Source organism: Theobroma cacao, chromosome 4 (genome assembly GCF_053813885.1).
Source record: "Theobroma cacao isolate CCN51 chromosome 4, ASM5381388v1, whole genome shotgun sequence".
Lineage (NCBI taxonomy): Eukaryota > Viridiplantae > Streptophyta > Magnoliopsida > Malvales > Malvaceae > Theobroma > Theobroma cacao.
In genome coordinates this window covers 36,257,218-36,279,403 of record NC_142642.1, presented here as the reverse complement: position 1 = coordinate 36,279,403, position 22,186 = coordinate 36,257,218, and the positions used below count along the sequence as shown (strand labels likewise).

General features: G+C 33.4%; 1 protein-coding gene across 3 annotated transcripts; it reads left to right on the top strand.

The window, feature by feature from the left end:
- Positions 1 to 1,826: 1,826 nt before the first annotated feature.
- On the top strand, positions 1,827 to 19,341 carry LOC18602860 (myosin-6). Of its 3 annotated transcripts, XM_007034491.3 has the most exons (39): positions 1,827 to 2,349; positions 3,216 to 3,344; positions 3,574 to 3,717; positions 4,026 to 4,171; positions 4,261 to 4,420; positions 4,585 to 4,643; positions 4,761 to 4,920; positions 5,500 to 5,649; positions 5,744 to 5,880; positions 5,980 to 6,126; positions 6,236 to 6,337; positions 6,722 to 6,779; positions 6,868 to 6,969; positions 8,193 to 8,230; positions 8,362 to 8,488; positions 9,013 to 9,183; positions 9,274 to 9,405; positions 9,500 to 9,609; positions 9,751 to 9,817; positions 10,035 to 10,212; positions 10,321 to 10,526; positions 11,098 to 11,217; positions 11,534 to 11,632; positions 12,091 to 12,303; positions 12,434 to 12,573; positions 12,710 to 12,824; positions 12,924 to 12,944; positions 13,061 to 13,141; positions 13,256 to 13,426; positions 14,275 to 14,421; positions 14,649 to 14,822; positions 15,681 to 15,812; positions 15,908 to 15,978; positions 16,071 to 16,170; positions 16,353 to 16,409; positions 17,783 to 17,839; positions 18,365 to 18,445; positions 18,557 to 18,639; positions 18,757 to 19,341. In XM_007034491.3, exons 1-39 carry the CDS (start codon positions 2,347 to 2,349, stop codon positions 18,869 to 18,871), a joined length of 4,503 nt encoding a protein of 1,500 aa, XP_007034553.3. In that variant the 5' UTR covers positions 1,827 to 2,346; the 3' UTR covers positions 18,872 to 19,341. The 3 variants fall into 3 exon arrangements, with proteins under 3 accessions (XP_007034553.3, XP_017975245.2, XP_017975246.2); XM_018119756.2 differs by lacking the exons at positions 1,827 to 2,349; positions 3,216 to 3,344 and having other exon boundaries at positions 3,581 to 3,717; positions 4,036 to 4,171; XM_018119757.2 differs by lacking the exons at positions 1,827 to 2,349; positions 3,216 to 3,344; positions 3,574 to 3,717 and having other exon boundaries at positions 4,035 to 4,171; positions 4,265 to 4,420.
- Positions 19,342 to 22,186: the final 2,845 nt, after the last annotated feature.

The following is a 22,186-nucleotide window of genomic DNA, read 5'->3' as shown; positions in this document are numbered from 1 at the left end:
AGCCTGGACTCGATAAAAAGTCTGGTCCCCCACGGGCCACGGTAGGCCGGAAAGTATGACTCATGGTTGGACTTGGATCCTTGGACGTGCATATTTATGAGGCTAGCATTTCGTCAGGATTCTCCATCATGCATTTGGGAAGTACAGAGGAAATGAGCTGACAGCCTAGCACAGCGGGCATCATACATAATTGTATTTACAGTTGTAGACACACCAAGGTAAATACATCCCTCTGTTCTTATGATTGGTGCTTAAAACTTTTTAGGTTGAATTTTTTAATTATGTTGCTTCAATCTGAATTTAATAAACGAAATAAGATTTTGTTAGTAATATTGGAGCCGATGTTGGGGCAACTCTATTTACCTGATCGCATTCCTAAAAGGAAAGCGGAAGGGAAGCTTGTGAATACAATAACAGTAACGATGAGTGTCTCGACGTGGGTAGTAAAGGGCATTTAATTGCCTGCCAAGTGCTTGAGAGCAAATACGATTAGCGGCACGTGTTCTATCCTTATCCTTGCAATGATCGTAGTTATTTCAACTTTTTGATTATCAATGATTCAAAGTGGGACATGGATTTCGACATGATGATTTTCCCTTTGGTAAAATGGAATGGAAATGATCCTAACATGTTAAAGCATGTTTACTTTTAGTAAAAAAAAAAAAAAAGGATCATTTCGTTTGACCAAATGAATTCGAATATAAAGATATACTCATATTATATGCATGAAAAGTGATGAATAAAAGGTTTTTTTTTTTTTTTAAGTAAATTACAAATCTAACTTTGCAAGTTGCAATTATATGTACATCAAATAATATCATCATAACTTACAATTTGCATATTTTGATTTTTTTCATTTTGTAATCTCAAGATGACTTCAATTATATATGTTTTATAAGAATTTAGAATAATGTGTTAACCTTTGTTTTTTTTAATTATTATTAGATTAATATATTTATTATAAATTCATATTTTCAATTCAAATGACATATCTATTAAATGAAATAATATTTTTATTTATAAATTTAAAAACATTTCTCATCTCTTATTGATGTGAAATTTGTGATATTTTTATTTATTTAATTGCATAAGAGAATTATATTGATGTGAGTTTATTTCGACTCTAATATCACTAAAAGGAGATCCCACATTATTAAAAATTTAAATAAATTTTGATATTATTTATTACAAGTTCACTAATTTTAACACAAAATTCAGCTCTATTAAATAGAGAAAGATTTTTATTTATAGAAGCAAGATCAATCTCATCTCTAATTAATGTCAAATCCAACATAAAACTTAAATACAACTTTATAGAATATAAACATAAGAAAATGTTTTGGGTTAACAAATTAAGGTTTTTTTTTAATTAATTTTTTTATTATTTTTATAAAAAATAAATAATTAGGAAAAAGTAAAAAGTAAAAAGTAAAAGGTAAAAAGTAAAAGGTAAAAAGTAAAAAATAAAAAATAATTAAAAAATCATCCAATCAAATTTTAAATTAATCTTTATATATATATATATATATACACACATAATGTGTATATATATTTTATATATATAAATACATGTATGTACATGCGAAAAAAATATAATATCAATATTTTATTTTTATACTTGATTTTATGTAAACTACGTTAATGTAAAAAAGACAAAAAACCTTTAAAGATGAAAAAATGGTTGGGCTTAAAAAGGGCATTGGTATTAAATAAGTTAGGTTTATTTAGCTAGAGCCGTCGAAGAGAATAACGTTATGGCGACACAACGCATGGCACTATGAGCAAATATCCTCCAAACTTAAGGACAGTTTAGGAATTTCGTGTCGTTGCTGTCCAGTTCACGCGTTCACGTCGTTGAGGAAAACCAAAAACGAGAGGGAGAAAAGAAAGAGAGGAAAAACAAAGCGAGAGAGAAAATCAGAGAGAAAGGGAAGGAAAAAAAAGAAAAAAACTTGCAAAGAGGAGGGAGAGTTTGGCTTTGATTGGTGTTTGGATCGCTGCTTTGGCGGAAAGGAGGGGTTTAAAGGTCTGCCATTGTATAGCTTTTCTCTGCAACGGCACTTTCCTTCAATGTGACCACCCCCTTCGTTTCCTAGAAAAAACGAAATAAATAAAAAAAAAGAAAAAAAGGACATTGCAATAACGAATTCTCTGCAGTTATAGAGAGAAGGAGGAAATATATTTGGTACGGTTGGAGAAAGGAGATAGGGAAGCGAGGAGTGTGAAAGTTGTGTTTTTGGTTGATTAGAGGCAGAGATTTGGAGGAAAATTTTGAATGTCGATACGTTGCTCATTGGTTCGTGGAAGGATCTAGGGTTGCCTCGGATCTGAATCGAATCAGAAACAATGGTCTGCATTTGTTTCCCGTGCGATTTTATTTGTTTTCAAGTTTATTTAATCTTTTCATGTATTTGCATTATAGTTAAATGTGTCGTTTAGTTGTTTTGTTAATTTTAGATTCAGTTTCGTGAATAAAAAGGGTAGTTTATTTAGCTCCAATGAACTAATCAAAGTTAAAATTATTTTTACTTTTTTTTCTGAATGTTATTTGTTTCCTCTGTTTTGCTCTTGGATTGATTTAGAAATGTGCATCATTTAATAGTGAATTACTGGGTTTTGTGTTGTTTATTGTGTAAAATATTCATTGTAACAAACTGTTCTTATGAGAAAATTTTGTGTTGTTAAACTAATTCCAGTTCCTGGAGCTGCATTTCTCTTTTTCTTAGTCGGTAAGATTCTTGATGGATAGTTACTAACCTGGATATTTGTATTTGAAATTAATGAAAAGGTGGCTCTGTCATAATTTGCTTAGTGCAATTCATCTAATAAGTTTTCCTGGTGCAGCATTAGCATAATGTACTTGCCTTTCGATAAGTAGCTAGTTTACTAAAACTAATGGCAGCTCAGAGAGGGTTAGATGTTCACAGCCTTAGCTCTGTTCTGTGTAGAGATCATGTTTCATGACCTCCAAATCACAATGGTTTTAATTTTTGACTTGTTAATAGACAGATGTTGAAAATTGTTTTAGAGAATGGTAGGGTGAGATGCATAAAAACCAAAGATTAGTATTTCCAATGTGACAGCTGATGGTGGTTACAGAACGTAGTGTACCAGATTTTTGATAGCCTTACATAACTACTTGCATAAATACAACTTATTCTTATGTTTCATTGTTTTTCACATTGATCTGCTAATGAGTTCACATGGCCTCACAGGTTGCTCCATCCAATATTATTGTTGGATCTCATGTTTGGGTGGAGGATGCAGAGGTAGCTTGGATAGATGGGGAAGTGAAAGAAATCAATGGGGAAGAGATTAAAGTAAACTGTACATCAGAGAAGACGGTGAGTGCTTATACTGTGCACTGTTTAGATATTTCTATGGTAAAACATATTTTCTTTAGATTATGGTTCATCACTTCATCTAACAGCATCTATCATCTGTTCAAGCTACAATTTTCCTTCAATAGATATGCTGGTCTCCATGAATTCTATCTTTATTTAGTCATTGTTTGAATACATGAAATTGGAGTTTGACAGGTTTGTGGCTTTGTATTCCTTTCATGTTATGTAGATTGTGGCCAAGACATCTAGCGTCTATCCAAAGGATCCTGAATTTCCTTCATGCGGTGTTGATGATATGACGAAGCTAGCATATTTACATGAACCTGGGGTTTTGCAGAATTTAAGATGCAGATACGATATTAACGAAATATATGTAAGTATTAACACCTGATTTGCATCCTGTTACCCCTTTCTTTTCATTGTTATATTTAGTTCGAAGTTGGCGGGGGTTACTTAGATTAGCTGTTTCACAAGATGTTTCTTGTATGGCATGTCTTTCTGTCTTGTTTAATTTGTTATGAAGTTGGGCATTGGTTACTCAAGTTGGTTTTTTCACATCATGTTCCACATATCACATTCCTTTGAGTGTTGGATATGTTGCTTTAATTTGTGTATGGCTGTTTTATTTCTTTTAGAGATATGCATTGGTGTTGAAGCTAAATATGCTGATGTTTGTTCCAGACTTACACAGGAAACATATTGATTGCTGTAAATCCTTTTCGAAGACTGCCACATTTATATGACAATCACATGATGGAACAATACAAAGGGGCAGCTTTGGGTGAGCTGAGCCCACATCCATTTGCTGTTGCAGATTCTGCCTACAGGTAGTCTGTTTTTATGCTTCTCATTATCAATCATAAAGTTTGTCTGCATTCTTCATATGCATCATTAATGTAATAAATGTTGTGAACAGACAGATGATTAATGAGGGAATAAGCCAATCAATTTTGGTAAGTGGGGAAAGTGGAGCTGGTAAAACAGAGAGTACAAAGATGCTTATGCGCTATCTAGCTTATATGGGAGGGAGAGCTAACAAGGAAGGGGAGCGGTCTGTAGAGCAGAAGGTCTTGGAGGTAGGTCAAACTCCTTAATTTATTCTGTTTGGCAATGTGTGGAATTGATGAATTTGATGTTGCATTCTTGGATGTAAGGTTCCCTCCTCTCGCTTCTTGGAAAATGAGGTTGCTTGAATAAAAAATATATTCTTTTTACCAATTTTTTGCTCTTACATTTGTAGTCTAATCCTGTTCTGGAAGCATTTGGCAATGCGAAGACTGTCAGAAACAATAATTCAAGGTTGGAAACCTATAATCAGGACATAGGTTTATTACTTATGCTTTGAGGATTTTTGTGTCAAGTCTCTTGTTTTCTTTGATGAAAGATTGCCCCTTATTGAATATGATGTAACTGCAGCCGCTTTGGCAAGTTTGTGGAACTTCAGTTCGATCAAAGGGGTAGAATTTCTGGAGCTGCAATCAGGACTTATTTGCTAGAACGATCTCGTGTTTGCCAAGTGTCTGATCCAGAGAGAAACTATCATTGCTTTTATATGCTTTGTGCTGCACCGCCGGAGGTAATGGTGTCTTTTCTTGAGTTTTCTGCCTTTAGCTTCACAGATTAATTCGGGTCTATTTTGTATTGCTAATTACAAAGAAAAAAAAAAGAAAATTTAATTAAAGTAGAATTTCTGTTCTAGCTTAAGCTTGATCTGTTGTTCAGATAAAGTTTTCCTTAACACAAATGATGCCTCAATAATTGGAATTGATTATCCTTTTAGACGTAAATGTAGTGCAGAAGCGAAGGGATGATCTTAAAGTTGCCAAAATTAACTCTCTAGTAATTAGCTTGCAGCAATTTCAAGTTCTCTTGGCTGGGGTTATCAAATTCTGGTTATGTTATTCTGTAGATCTTTTTCCATGTCAAAATGTGTTATAGCTCCCATGTCTGGAGCTCCATGGTCTAGGTTTGCAAAGGATATGGTTAATAGAACATGACACTAAAACTATTTTGGGCCTCATGATACAGCTTGTGGTAAAAGAGTCAATTATTATTGTAACATCCAGGCTTCATCTTTGCCATTGTTGACTGGTTTTTTGTTACCAAAGAGGCATCTAAGTCTTTTCTGGTTACATTTCCTAATACATGTCATCAGGATGTTGAGAAGTACCAATTGGGAAATCCACGAACTTTTCATTATTTAAACCAGTCAAATTGTTATGAGCTGGATGGTTTAGATGATTCCAAGGAGTATCTTGATACTAGGAGAGCTATGGATGTTGTTGGGATCAGTCAGGCAGAGCAGGTAATGCATCTAGAATTCTAGATAATTTTTTGAGTTAGAATTATTTGTCTCTGTTTTTTTCTTTTAAATCTCTGCTTGAGTGTTACTATCTCAGGATGCAATATTCCGAGTCGTGGCTGCAATTCTACATTTAGGAAATGTTGAGTTTGCAAAGGGACAGGAAACAGATGCTGCTGAACCTAAGGATGATAAATCTCGGTTCCATTTAAAAACTGCAGCTGAACTATTCATGTAATTTGTCATTACAACTGTTGTCCTTAGACATCCATGTTGTTGTCCTTATGTATAGATGTGAATGCCAAAAAATTCTAATACATCTCTATTGTTTAGGTGTGATAAAAAGTCTCTTGAAGACTCCTTGTGTAAACGTGTTATTGTGACTCGTGATGAGAGCATTACAAAATCGCTTGATCCAGATGCAGCAGCTGTCAGTAGAGATGCCTTGGCCAAAATTGTTTATTCAAAATTATTTGACTGGTAAGTTTCAATGTACTAGATGGATTCATTCTGGAGAGGCACAAACAAATACGCAGATTCAACACAACTCATCTATAATTTTTAACATTTTACACTTTGGTTTCCCCAGGCTCGTGGACAAGATAAATGTTTCTATTGGTCAGGATCCGGAATCAAAATTCTTGATTGGTGTTCTGGATATTTATGGATTTGAGAGTTTCAAGACAAACAGGTGCTTAACCGGTATGCTTTGTTTTCGTCATTTAAGGAAATTTCTTTCATGACATCCTGTACCTTTTTCATGAGTGGGATGTCTAGTTAGGGAAATTCAATATTATAAGGCCATGAAGCACCTGTAAATTGTTTTGGTGATTTACCATAATGTGAAAGATTCCCTTAAAAGATCATGTAGGTTCACTATTGCTGATGAAATTTTTGGGTATATTTTTTTAGTTTTTCTTCCGGATGATTGCAGCATTCTATATGTTTTAAGTTCATTCTGCCTGCATCTTGTGTCTGTTTTTCCAAGTTTTACAGTGTGCAGAACTGTTCACCATATTCCTTAGTTTGGCTCTGTCAATGCTTACTAAATTTTTGAAATTTCCATTGTATGCAGTTTTGAGCAATTTTGTATCAATTTGACAAATGAAAAGCTGCAGCAGCATTTTAATCAGGTTTACACATTAGATTGATGCTAGGGATATTTTCAGTTTTTATGCTTTTAAAGCTATGCTTAACATAATCGATGCTGTGGTTTTCCAGCATGTTTTTAAGATGGAGCAGGAGGAATATAAAAAGGAAGCAATTGACTGGAGTTACATAGAATTTATTGATAATCAAGATATTCTTGACCTTATTGAAAAGGTATGTTACCTCTTCTTCTATTTTTGTTATTGTATGACCAGCATCTCACTTGCAACATGCAATTATGTGACAAACTCTGCTGAATTGCATATGTACATGTATGTATGTATGTATGTATGATCTTGAGTTTATGTGTCTATGTATACTTATGCATTTACCATGTTTGTATTAACAATCTTTTTTTGTTTTGGGAGGACTGGGGTGGTTCCTTTTTCTCTATCTAGACCCCAGTTGTCCCTTGGTTGATGGATAATATGTTTATTTTTCAGCTGGCAAAAAATTATTATGATTCAAAAGTTCCTCTTCTGCATTAGCGTGATTTGATTTTTCACCAGAAATCTGACTTATGCTATAATAATATTTTTGTGTATGTGAAAAGAGGTTTGTGTTTCTGTTATGAACCTTTGGTGAATAAATTTGGTATCTTTAGATCTTGGTCTTTCTTCATATTGTGATATAATGGATTTAATTAATTCATTTTGATCCTTACACAGCTTTAATTATTTTTAATTTTTTTATTAAAAAATGTCAATTTAAACCCATGCTTTTTAGATTGAAAATGCATCTTTCTAGCTGAGTGGGTTGTCTGGATGAATCTTACACAAAGACCGCTTGGCCTCCATACTATAGTCACTTTTTATTAGCCTGCATGATATTGATCAGGAATTTTTTTAGTAATTTTCTATTAGAAGGTAAATCATGAAAATGGTAATTGACTTGGTATCAGAATTTTTTGAGTTTTTTTTTTTTTTTAAATCTTTCCATGTATATTTTTTGTTGTTAACTGGAGGTTTCTGTCTTTAGTCAATGTTAACTGGAAGTCGTAAGCTATGAGTACTTGTCATGTTTCTTACTAATGCCTAGACTGTTTTTAAGTTACTTGTGATGGGAAATTATCTTCTGTGCCATTAATTCTTCTGCTGTATTTATGCTTTATCTGCTTATTCTTTATCAGAAATTTATTTATTGTAGGAAAGAAATACTCCGTCCATGTCAAAATGTTTGCCACTTCCCTATTTAACTTTCTTTTAAATAAAATATCAACATTGAAAGAATTGAAAAAATATATTCTGATCTTATTGATGTTTGTAATTAATAAAATTTTTTGAAAATAACGCTGTGAAGGAACTCCTTGAAACATTGGGGGTGGGGGGGAGGAGGATTAATTTGTCATGATGTGTAATAGAACTTTTATATACTAATGTTTATTTTCATGCTTACAGAAACCTGGTGGCATCATAGCTCTTCTCGATGAGGCTTGGTAGGTATCAGAATACATAGCAATGATAAATCGCCATTTCCACTTATTTGAAGAAGATTATTGCTAATTCTAATATTCATTTGCTTCAATTACCCTGTGATTGTGACAATAACTCCTGTTATTTTTCATAGTATGTTTCCAAGATCAACACATGAGACATTTGCGCAAAAGCTTTATCAGACTTTTAAAGACCATAAGCGCTTCAGTAAGCCTAAGTTGGCACGTACGGACTTCACCATTTGTCATTATGCTGGTGATGTAAGTTTCTTCACTACGCTAGGGAAATCTTGGCAAGCACATTTGGGAGGCACTTAATAGCAAGCTAAAAGATAAGACTGCTGGAAATATCTCTGTTATTCTCCACTAAATTTAGATATATAGGGTACTTGGCTGATTATGACTACGTATACGAGCAGGATTTGATGATGTCCAACTTAAAAAAGGAAGGTAAACTTGACTAACAAACACAGCTCTGAACCGGTTAGATTAAACAAGAAGGACCAATTAGCTTTCTACTTGAACTACGCATAGCAATCCATGTTTAGCAAATGTGGAATCTCCTAAAAGCCTTGATTCAACAAATTGAATAAAACCTAAATAAATTAAACTGTTATGTTTTGCTCTGTAAGTACTTAAACTGGTAACATTGGAACTTAAATAAATCTAAAAATGATCTCAACATTAGTTTGAAATAGTCACATCAGCTAGGATTCTTAGATCTGCTTCTGGAAAATCTAAGTGGAAATTGCTTAATTTTCACTGTGAAAGGATTTCTGCTATAGGTGACTTACCAGACTGAGCTCTTCCTGGATAAGAACAAAGATTATGTTGTTCCAGAGCATCAAGCTCTACTGGGTGCTTCAGAGTGCTCTTTTGTATCAAGCTTGTTTCCTCCTTTACCTGAGGAATCTTCCAAATCATCAAAGTTTTCCTCGATAGGTTCCCGCTTCAAGGTCTGTTTATGCTTCAGTGTGTATGTTAAAGGAGATTACATGCTTCATGTGTTTTATTTCATTTTCACTCATACAATGTGCTTTATACAGCAACAACTCCAAGCTTTGCTTGAGATTTTAAGTGCCACTGAACCACACTACATTCGTTGTGTAAAGCCAAATAATGCTCTTAAGCCAGCAATATTTGAAAACAATAATGTACTACAACAACTTCGTTGTGGGGTATGTTTTGATATTTTTGTCAATCCTTGCTTTTGCTGATAAGTAACCTGCTGTATGTCCATGCATGATGGCTTTGATACATGTTTGATTCCAGGGAGTGATGGAGGCAATTAGAATTAGTTGTGCTGGATTTCCCTCTCGAAAGATGTTTCGTGAATTTATAGGTCGGTTTGCCATATTGGCTCCAGAAGTTCTCCATGGGAGGTAGCTTTTCCAAGATTTTCTTTTGCAGCTCAAAATTATTACTTCTATTTTAGGTGTATCTTTTATCCTTTAGAATTATGTTACTAGAATCTATGAATTACCTATGAGATGCTTAACTCTCTTCATCTGTTACTTATTCAGTGGTAGCTATAATGAGGTCACTGCTAGCAAGAGGATTCTGGAGAAGGGTAACCTCAGTGGTTATCAGGTACATCTTGGATCCATAAATTTTCTTAAAATAACTTTGGTACAGTTTTTGTCATTCCATGTATTTCTTAAGTAGTTTGTGTATACATGTATGTCCTCATCTCTTGCTTGCTGGCTGATCGCATCAGTTTTGGCATCTAGTGCATTTTGATCTTGTTGCTTCTGCTAAGCTCTTCCACCAGTTAATAGTGTACCTTACAGATTTGCTGCTATTGCAGATTGGTAAAACAAAAGTTTTTCTCAGGGCTGGTCAGATGGCTGAACTAGATGCACGTCGAAGTGAGGTTTTAGGAAGATCGGCAAGTGTTATACAGAGAAAAGTCCGTACATATTTGGGTCGTAAACGCTTTATGTTGTTGCGGTTATCCGCCATACAAATTCAAGCCTTGTGTAGAGGTGATAAGCATTTTATATATGTGATTTTGTAAATTGCATCATCAGTTGGAATTGCTGCCCTATCTATTGAGATTATTTTCCCTGTTGTTTTCTCTAACCTGGTTGCAGGACAAGTGACACGCCATCAGTATGAGAGGATGAGAAGAGAAGCTGCTTGTTTGAATATTCAAAAACATTCGCGCAAGTTTCTTGGAAGGAAAGCTTACAGGAGGTTGTACTTCTCAGCTGTTTCCATTCAAGCAGGTATGCGTGGGATGACTGCTCGTAATGAGCTTCTGTTCAGGAAGCAGACAAGAGCTGCAACTGTAATTCAGGTAAAGATAGAAATTCTTTCCAATTAAAGAAAAATTAGTAGCCACTAGTTTTCCTTTTTTTTTTTTGGTTTATTCTTTCTCTTGAGGAATTTGTTTTTTACTTGTGTTACTGTTTATTTTCCCCCTAATATCTCAATTAGTAGGCTTTAGAAATAAGAATGTATTCTAATTCTTGTTACTTGTTTAAGCATTTCCTTCGTTTTAGATCAAGTTGTACTGAGTGCATTCTTGAGTAGAACCTAGTTTCTGCTGGTGACAATAATATTAAAAAGGGAGAAAAAGTCTACTGTGCCCTCCGGCTAGTTGTAAATGTAAAGAGCAGAAGCAGTCCCAGGGGTGCCCTAGGTTGTAAAGTGTGGGATTGGGCTCAGTTAGGTTCTAGGTTCAACTGTTACTCATAAAAACAAGGACTAGTCTTGCTTTTAGTTAGTTATCTTAGTTGTGTTGCAATAAAGGATGATGCTGGTTAGTTCAGAAAAAGAAATAATGCTGATGCTTTTTATTGTTGCAACTTCTGTTATATAATTTGTACATCAGTATACTGATACCATGTGAGTTCATGTTGTTACAGAGTCATTGTCGACGATTCTTGGCCAGGCTTTATTTTCTGAGGTTAAAGAAAGCAGCAATTGCCACACAATGTGCCTGGAGAGTAAGAGTTGCACGTAGAGAATTACGGAAACTAAAAATGGTGATTTTTGCATTTCTTTATTTCTTGAATTAGTTTAAGCTCATGATCTTTTCTTGCATGAGTCTGTTCTTATATTTTTGTTTCAACAAGTTCTTCATAGATAATGATATTTCTTAATGTACTTTATTGCTATGTGAATATTGATGTTATTTTCTGCTCATTTTGATTAATTTACGAAGAAGAGTGAGGGAATATCTGGCATCAATCCCTGCTAACTGCAATTTATTGAGAAATGGAATTATGATTCTCTTTTTTGCTTCTATCGCTTGCATCAGTTGAAATTATCATCTCTTGTAATCTCCCCGTCTGTCTGCAGGCTGCCAAGGAAACTGGTGCTCTCCAAGAAGCCAAAAGTAAGCTGGAAAAGCAAGTTGAAGAACTAACGTGGCGCTTGCAGCTGGAAAAACGAATGAGGGTAGATCTTTTCTTAATAACAATAATATCACTACTATAACTTGATAGGTTTATAACATTTCCGTATAGATGTCATAAAATTATCTTCAATACCTGTTGGTTAAAATTTGTGATAAACTATGATGTGAATTTCTTTATGGTGAATGTCTTATGCTTTATGATTCATTAAAGTTCTGGGTGATTTTTCATTTTTACTAAATTACCATCTAGTTTGTTTTTTCTTATAGGTTGTGATAGCAGATGCATTTTAATATTGTTTCATAAGAAGGCTACTAATAATGCTTCTGCACAAGTTATCTTGCTTTAATTAGTCCAATTCTGCCTTTCTTTAATTTCTTGTAGCAAAACATGCAAGAAAGATAATAGCTACTGAGAGAATTATTTATTATGTTTTAAATATACTTTGTAAACAGCAGTGCAAAATTTTCTTGTTTCTAACTGATTCATTTATGAGGGCAGGTTGACCTTGAGGAATCCAAAAACCAGGAAAATGCAAAGTTGCAATCTGCTTTGCAGAAGATGCAAGTTGAGTTTCAGGAAACAAAGGAGTTGCTAATCAAGGAGTGTGAAGCTGCAAAGAGCATTGCTGAAAAAGTTCCTGTCATTCAGGAGGTCCCTGTTATTGATGATGAATTGATGAATAAACTAACTGCTGAAAATGAACAGCTGAAGGTATTGTTTGAATTTTGTTGCTTCTCAATAAGACCTTAGGTTTGACTAAAGGCATGCTAGATGTCATTTTAAATTTGGTAACCATGTCTTAATGTTTTTTGAAATCTTGTTTGCCACAATGCCATTGCAGGCTCTACTAAGTTCATTAGAACACAAAATTGATGAAACAGAGAGGAAATATGAAGAAACAAACAAGCTTAGTGAAGAGCGGCTAAAGCAGGCTTTGGAGGCAGAGTCGAAGATAATTGAGCTAAAAACTGCAATGCAGAGGTTTATCCCTATTTTGAACTGCAATAATATGAGTTTGATGTTTATGTTAATATGAATGTCTAGTCAATTGGATTTTTCAATCTTTGACTGGAGGTGCTTTTCTTTCATCTGAATGATTGTCTACATTTTTTAACAGGCTTGAGGAGAGGATTTTGGACATGGAAACTGAGGACCAGATTTTGCGACAGCAAGCATTGCTGAGTGCACCTAGTAGAAAAATGTCAGAGCATTTGTCAATTGCGACATCTGCAGTAAGCTATGTTTAAATATGCTTTTCTTACTTTTCTTAAGTTGGTTTATTGGTTCTGAATATTTTTCACTTTCCTTATTTTTCCTTGTTGGTCTTGCAGCCTCTGGAAAATGGTCATCATGTAAGTGAAGAGCGTAGAGACTGTATAATTGCCTTTTACTTCAGTTTATCTGATATATCTGCATACTTGGTTCTTTGTTGTTTCTATGATCCTGATATAGACATTCTTTCTGACAGGCACAACTGAGTTCTGGTCCATCAAAAACGTTTGGTAGAGAAGATAGTAAATTGAGAAGATCCCATATTGAAAGGCAACAAGTATGGACTCAAATTATCGAACTGATTTTCCCTTTTCTACTTTTTGTTTTCAGTATTTGTTTGGGTGAAATTTCTAGGTATTAATTTTTGTTGTATGTATCACCCATGCCACAGGAGAATGTAGACGCTCTAATCAAATGTGTAACACAGAATCTTGGATACAGTCAAGAAAAGCCTGTTGCAGCATTTACGATATACAAATGCCTTCTCCACTGGAGATCATTTGAAGCAGAAAGGACAAATGTATTTGATCGTCTTATTCAGATGATTGGCTCTGCATTAGAGGTAACTTGTTTATTGCAGAAAGCTCATATTTTATCTCAAATCATTGTCATCAATATCAACCGCCCTTTTCTTGCTGATGCAGATATTACATTAATATTGGCTACAATAAAAGCTATTGTAGCAATTTGAACATTTCATTCTACATTAAGAAGATGCCTTCTAGGTTGTTAGCTTAAGAAAGCTGGTAATACATATTTGTTTCTTGCCTTCTCTATCCAAATGGATGAAAGTTATGTCAAGTATTACAGAGCAGTATTTGGAAAAGTGGGGCAGAAAATATGAGTTTCAATATTGCTTTTGCTACTCGCTCATTTTTCTTTTGTAGGTTTTTTCTCACGAAGCAAACACAAACAGAAAAAGGCACTATCTTATTCGGTTAAAATTGAGAAAATGGCTAAAATAATTAACACTGATTCAAATGGAAAGATTCCAGTCAGATGTTCTTTTTGTTATTCATCAAGTCTCAATTTTATTTTTAGTTCAAACTTTTGTTGTTGTTATGATTATTATTATTACCTTTTTTATTTTTCACTGTTGCACCAAATGCCTTTATTGCTTTTTGCTTTTGAGAGCAAAAATTAAGTAGCAAAAGCAATTAGGGGCCTTAATTATATTTGTTTTTTTGTTGGGTTAATGAAGATACAGTTATGCTTTTTACTATGTTGGAGCAATTAATCAGATATGAGCAGGAGGGATTATGGATTTATTCTCTTTGCTAGGGACTTATGTCGGACTACTTTCCCTGATTATTAAATTATGTTTCTCCGATTGAGCAGGTTTAAGCAATTGAAAAGACAAGGATAAATAAATCAAATATAACATTCATGATTTTATGTGATGTTTTGCAGGATCAGGACAACAATGATCACATGGCTTATTGGCTGTCGAACACATCTGCATTATTGTTTTTGCTTCAACGAAGTTTGAAATCCTCTGGTTCAAGTGCAGCACAGAAACCTCCTGCTCCAACATCATTCTTTTCAAGGATGACCCAAGTATTACGATGATTCATTGCAATCTCTCTAAATTGTTTGCATGAAATGGTCTTGATTTAAATATGTCTGAATTCTTCGTTAATACACCAGCCCCCCTCCTCCCCCCAAAAAAATGGAACCAAAATACTCTAATGCTTCTTTTAAAGTCTTGTATTGTGATCAATATTTTTGTTGAATGATTCTAGAGGTTATTCAGGAAAATTGTGTGATATGATGTTCTTTCTCAGAGTTTTCGTTCGTCTTCTGCCAATCTTCCAATTGGTGTAGTGCGCCAGGTTGAGGCCAAGTATCCAGCTCTGCTTTTTAAGCAGCAGCTCACAGCATATGTAGAAAAGATATATGGAATCATTAGAGACAACCTGAAGAAGGACTTGTCGCCACTTATTTCTTGTTGTATTCAGGTATGGGGAGCTATGCTTTTCAATCACCGATTCTTTCCAGTGACTTATTTTGTTAACTTTCAAAATTCTGTTAGTTGCTATATACAGGAGAAAGCATTGTGGTCTTTTCTGAGGCATACTTTTGAAACCATCTCCCCACCTTCTGTAATGCCTCCAACAATATAAGTTTGCTGTGTTGCCTCATTTGAACTTGTAGAAAGAGTGATTTGTTGTATGATCAACTGAAAGTTATTGTTGTGTGTTAATATTAACATTGCATGCTATAATCTTAGTTAATTTCATCTTAGTCTCACATTTTTTTAAAAATTGTTTTAGCCCAATTTCTTGTTTCTACACACTTAAATTATTCTTGTGAACATCATATCTTCTTTTGTTGGTTGCTCTATACATGTGTAACTAACACAAGCTCCTCTCTCTCAATGTCCTCACAATTTACTTCTTGCTGCCTGCTTGGATTGAAATTCTGAAAGTGAATGATTTATTGTTGATCGACAGAAAGTTAATTCATTATTAATTTTATAAAAATTTGACATTTGTACTTGTTAAGCTTATTTTCTCATTTTCTACATATTTAGGTTCTATCTGAGGATATCATGTGCTGATCTGTTATAGCTAATCTTGCCATATAAGTAGTTTGAATTGCTATCTAAGTTGTATGGATTTGTGTGTTGTGCAGCAGTTTAGGATTATTCTTACATAAGCTTCAGTGGACTGTTGTTTCTTATAAAAGTTGTGTTAATAGATAGTGGCAAAATGCCCTTAATTAATTTCCTATGCTTACTTACATGCACGGAAGCAATTACTTCTATCTTGGATTGCAATTTCTTTATCTTGCTAATTCTTTACCCTACAAGTCAGGTGCCTAGGACATCCAAGGGAACTGCTTTTAAAACATCTGAAGAGTCACAAGGTGATACTTCTCCTGCTAGTCACTGGCACAGCATTATTGAGTGCTTGGACAGGCTCCTCTGCACGTTAAAAGAAAATTTTGTATGTAATTTGCACTTTTGATGATATTAAAGTGGATTATTACCATCTTTTTGATGAATCATGCACTTATGATTATGATTTTTTTTTTTTTGCAGGTGCCTCCAATACTTGCTCAGAAAATTTTCACTCAAATTTTTGCATATATTAATGTACAACTCTTCAATAGGTAAATCACTGTTTCGTTTTTAGTTTCCTGTTACGGTAGATACGATTGTTAGAATAAATTACAAAATATGATGTTAATATATTCTGCTACAGCCTTCTTCTTCGTCGAGAGTGCTGCACATTTAGTAATGGTGAGTATGTGAAGTCTGGCTTAGCTGAATTGGAACTATGGTGTGCCCAAGTGAAAGAAGAGGTAATTTTTTTTTTTTTTAATTCTGACTAATGACTGTTGAAGGTGGAATTTTCAAATTGTTTGAAGTTTGATGTTCCACGAACAAAAACTTTTCCTGTTTGCTTATTAGTTGTGGCACCTTATAGCATTTAAATTTCATATTAAGAGCTGATGGTTTTCTATGGTGATTTCTCCAATTGCAGTATGCAGGCCCATCATGGGCTGAACTCAAACACACAAGGCAAGCTGTTGGATTTTTGGTAGGTTTCTGCAGTTTTTCATTTTACATTAGGTAACTTTTACCCTTGTGGTCTGATGAAGTTATACATGTAATTCTTGTCCAATGTTTCTTTCTTCTTTTTTCTTTTTTCTTCTCTTTTGTGCCTGGTAATTAATCACCACAGGGTTATGAAATTGGTTGAGACTGTGCAAGCTTTGAACTGCTTTTTTTTTCTTCCTCGATAAGGTCATGCCACTTTGACTTCGTAATATTTAGTTGCAATTGGCTTTAGAAGGTTTAAACTGGCCTCAATCTCTTTTGGATATTAAAATAGAGGTTTAGAGGTGGCAAATTTTGGAATTATAAACAGATGATCAGTTCTTGGATTTCAAGACTTGGCAAATTCGGGTTTGATATGAGCTTAGCTTGTATTTTGCATAAACAATACTAGACCTGTACATATCTTGTAAGTTTTCTTGTATAATGTAGGATGGATAGCATGCCTCATAATCCACCAATCAAGAATATCCACTACACCTAAATAAAATTGGACCATTGAGCACTCACTAATGGACTTATAATATGCCTCATAACTTTTGTCCCCTGTTGTTTAGAAGAGGCAACACTGGCAATGCTGTCTGGTAATTACATTTTAATTTTAATGCTGTTCACAGAGTGTTTCCTCCCCTCCTTCACATAAATAGAGTTTCAAGTTTGAGATAAAAAGAGGAAATGTGGGTTGGGGTGGCTGGGTGTGTGGTAATGTTGCTATTAACATTTGGCAGTTATCTTTAGGACTCATTTTCTCAAGTTGGAAAAGAACTAATGAAAGATGTTGTGATGAGTTATATCCAACTACTTTAGCTGTTCAGCATAAAGAAATATAAGTTCCACGTAATCTTGTAGCAGATCCAGCACACACACAAGTTCTTTTAAAATTTTATAGTGGAACAAATAGAGCATCAATGGAAAATCTTGCTAATTTCTTAGCTGAGAAATGCTCTTCAAGTTATCCTTATCTGTTGGCATAAGGTTGAATTTTCTGAAGTCTTTGATTTTTATATTCAATTTGTTTGGATTGCATTGTCTGGGTGAAATCCATTATATCTATAATGGGGATTTAAAATCTTGAAATTTGCTATATTCATTGAGTTCGTGCAAAATTGTCTCTGACTTCTGGAGTCTGGATAGTTAACCTCTAACCTTGCAATTCTTAGTTCCCTTTCTTCAAGAAATCTAATTTTGGTACCTAGCATTTCTTTTGCAAATATATTTGTTAATTTACTGTCAAATTCTGGTTTTATTTGGAGTATGAAAAGGAATGCAATGAAGTAACCACTATTCCTTGCTCTTGATTTGATGTTTTGGTTTCTTTCACTTCTCCAATCTGAGCAACTGGTCTTGTCTTGCCAGGTTATCCATCAAAAATCCAGAATATCCTATGATGAAATTACAAATGACCTTTGTACTGTAAGTCTCTTTTCCTTTCTACACACAGTTCTGCTGATGATGAGGCATGGTGCCAAATATGGTTCATGGAACATTCCATTTAATAAATTAATAAGAAAAGGTCATTTAAATAGCTAGTGCGACTCAATCATTCTTCTGGAGAAAAACTGACTAGTAATGGTGAAGAGAGGCATGGATTTGTGATATCTGAATAACATGTTCTTCAAGAAGGTGAAAATGGTAAGGCAAGGGGGATAAATGCATTTTCTTTTCATCATGGAACCCATATATAATATGGAATTCTTCAGAATTTGAAAACTGTGTGATTCCTATGATTGGGAAAGGGGCCCTTGAACTATCAGTTAGGTTGTCTTGCCCATAATTGTCAATGTTACATAAAATGTAACCAAACTTATCACATATTGAGATTAAGTTTCCTTTTTCTATTTCGTAAATATATATGTGCTTGTATTTATATTTCTACATTGCTCTCAAACAGTTGGAAATATTTTTCTGCTTTTTCTTACATTATGAGTCCTTCACCAGGTTTTGAGTGTTCAACAACTTTATAGGGTATGTACGCTTTATAGGGATGACAACTATAACACTCAAAGTGTTTCACCAGATGTAAGTCACATCAAATTGTAGACAAATCTCTTTCTCCGAAAGTTTTATTGAGAAATGTATTGTTTTTTTCTCATTTAGTTAGTATGGTATGACACCTCTTCTTTTGTGCAGGTCATTTCCAGCATGAAACTTCTTATGACAGGTGATTCCGAAGATGATGGTGGCAGCTCCTTCCTGTTGGATGACGATTCCAGGTAGGATAATAAAATGGAAAGATGGAAAAGCAGAATGAGAGTTTTAACTGTTTAGTTCCTTTTAATGTTGAAGGTCAATGGTTCAGAGTCCTAATTGATTATCCTCTCCGATTGTAGCATTCCTTTCTCAGTCGAGGACTTTACTGGTTCCTTGCAAGTAAAAGAATTTGCAGATGTAAAACCCGCAGCAGAACTTATTGAGAATCCAGCCTTCCAATTTTTACAGGATTAAAGGCACCGGTTCCACCATCATTTTCTCTTTTTTGATGCACTGCAATTTTTTGTCAGGAGTCATAGAAGGAAAAACAAAAAATTCAAACTTCGTGTCAATGCCTCACTGTAAATGGAGCCCCATTGTCTACAAATGTTACCCTTCATTGTAACATCCATTGCCCCAAATGTAACATAATTCTTAGGGTTCTACCATTTTCATTAGGGTGTTTAGGTAGTATTGGTCGTTTCTGGTCAGCATTCTTTGTAGTGATGGTAGGAGGGGAAGAAAATGTTAATGTAGTCTATTCTGGTAGGAGCCGACCCAAAAAAGGAAAAGCTTGTTCAACATCCAAATTTTCATCTTGTACAAAGTAACAAATAGCAAAAGTATTTATAGCTAAAAATGATTCCACGTATTCATTGTATACACATTGTTGAAAATTGGAATACAAAATAATTGATGTTTCTATGTTACTTTTTTGTTGAGAACTTTTACAAAGGTCCAACAAGAACAATTTTTTTTTTTTTTGAATAGCGAGTGTCAACTTTATTCATCATAGAGGGACCTAATCCCTTTCACCATACAGAAACGAGAAAAAAAAAGTTGTACTAATCGAGAGTGCAAAACGTTTTTTTCATCTAGTTTTTCTCTCTTTAGGATTGATTTCATTAACTTTGAAGATCAATCTTAGTTTGGAAATATTGCCCTCTTTTTTTTTTTCTGGAAGTGAAAGTGAGCTTTTGTTTTGTCTTTGTATTTATCAACTCATTTTAAACAGTACTTGAGATAAAAAAAAAAAAATTTGTAGTCTAATGATGGAATTGGAAAAGAAAAGGAAATCAAACCTTAAGCCTATGATCAATTTTGTCACGGGTGGAATTCATCGGAGAAATCTTCAAATACATTAAAATTATTTTTTAAAATTTTTTAAAAATAAAATTCATCCTTAAAATATATATTTTTAATATAATTAAAATTTAAGATTCGAATCGTTTCTATTTCTTTAATTTTTTATATGTTTGTACTTTAAAGGAAAAAAACGTCAGATGTGATAGGATACAATTCAGTAAATTAAATTGTCGTATCTATAAAGTTATTTTTTAGGCTCGCAAGGAAGAATGCTTGTAGGAGCTGAAGAATAGTCAAACACTCTGCAAATTCTATCTCTTATTTATACAAAAATTAAAGTCGGTGATAATGAGTGCTTTTAAGAGGCTATGGAGGGAGCGACGGTATACAAATGATTTTTTTTTTTGGGTTATTTAAAGGTGAAGTAATTGAATCATGTAATATATTCATGTTTAAGTGATTCCTTTGTTATTTTTCTGCATTTCGATATGTTTTTTTGGTAGATTTTGTTGGGATTTGGGACAAGTTTACTTTGCATTAAAGTTTTGAACAATATTAAAAATAAGATTCTATTTATGATTGTTGTTTTGCATGTAATTATATAGACATAAGAAAAAAGAATAAAGAGGAAAAAAAAAAAAAACAGGTGGACTATATATTGCTCCAAAGTGGATCATATCATGAGGCCTGCTATTCTGAAATGGTAAAGCACATGCCATATGGTTTGGTATTCTGATTTCTGATGGAGAAGAGCTCTGAGTTTGACCATTAATTCTTCACCAATGGTCTCCCTCTTTCCGCCATTCATGTGATCTCACATGTCGTTCCTATGCTCACATCTGATTCTTCCCACTTGCCCAAATGTTTGACTCATAAAAATTAATAACATACAAATCCCCATTTCAGTTATTTCAGTTATCAAGTCAGTTGCAATATCACATAATTAATATCATACTTGCATTATTCTACACTTATCATTATAGCAAGTGCATGTGTGCATCTTATTCTGTTACTTCGGGGTTTGATTTTTTTGTTCATGATTAATTGTACTTTTCTCAAGTCGTGGTGGTGTATTAGGGTTTTGACATTGAGAGGTACATTGACCTCTCCATTGATTTGGTGGACCAACTTTAATAATATTTAATAATACAATCTTTTTGAATCCATTTCTGAATAATTAATCTTAGTTTCCAAAACCATTTTATTCATAATGCTTGAGGGACATTGAATCTCTCCTCTTCCTTTTTGATCTCCATGAATGAGTTCTATGGCCAATTTACATACTTTGATTTTTATTTAAAATATTCTACAATTTTTATCACCCATCTCAATATGTCAATTACAAATAATTAATTTTATTTGGTCCATGTAAAATTAAACTACACAATAAAAGATAATTGTTTTTCAATTTTGTAAATCACATCTCACTCGTAAAAATTTGCATTTGAACTTTGAAAATAAAATTTTAAATTTTAATTATTGGAGTATCTTAATATAAATCATTAACTAGGAACATGCTACACGACTCTAACACCCGAACTTATTTACTTTGATATAACCAAAGCTTGTATATATCCCATAGTACATGAACAAGAGATTACCCTCTTTTTGGTTTTTTTTTTTCCAATTTGAAAATAGAATGTAGTCGTTCACTATTAAAAAAAATACTTAAGCAGTTTCAAATTGTTTATTTATTTAAATTTTAAATTAGAAATTTGAGGCAAATGAAATAGTCAAATATATTATATGACAATTTGAGAAAGAATAATAGCAGTATAGTTAAAAGAACATCGAGATTAGAGATATAATGGCAGTTTTTGAGGGGGGTTAGAACCCGTTCTTCACTCTTGTAAAGGAATAAAGGATACCCATTTCTTTAAAGTTTTTTGGCCATCTGGTACTCTATTCTCTGAATTTGGAGCATGCAAATTTACTTCTTTTGTCATATAATTACTATCTCCTTAAATACACAATTTAATGAAGATGCTTTAATTTATATATATATATATATACATTAACTTTAGAAAATATATATTTCAGAGAAGTTGACATATTATAATATTATATATAAAAAAAAATAACAAAACAACTTGCATATGAACATATCATCGATTTAATAATAAATATATATACTTCTTATTCAATAAAAAACACACATGGAATGATACAATTTAGAAAAGAAAAATTTTTCTTCATTTTTTTCTATGAAAATAAGTAAAGTGTTTAAAATTATTTACTTGAGATAATAAGTTGTGATCATAAGGTTTAGGTCAAATCATAATTTTAGGTGAATGACTTATTTTCATTTGAGAACTCTAGAAAAATGACATAAATAATCTCATCAGTTTTGTCTTAAAATATATATATATATATATATATTCAACAAAATTTTAATTAACTCATTTTGGAACATTCGAAATAAGAAAGAAAAGGCTGCCTATGAGTAAGGATTACAGCATCAATATACATAAATCTAATTCAATT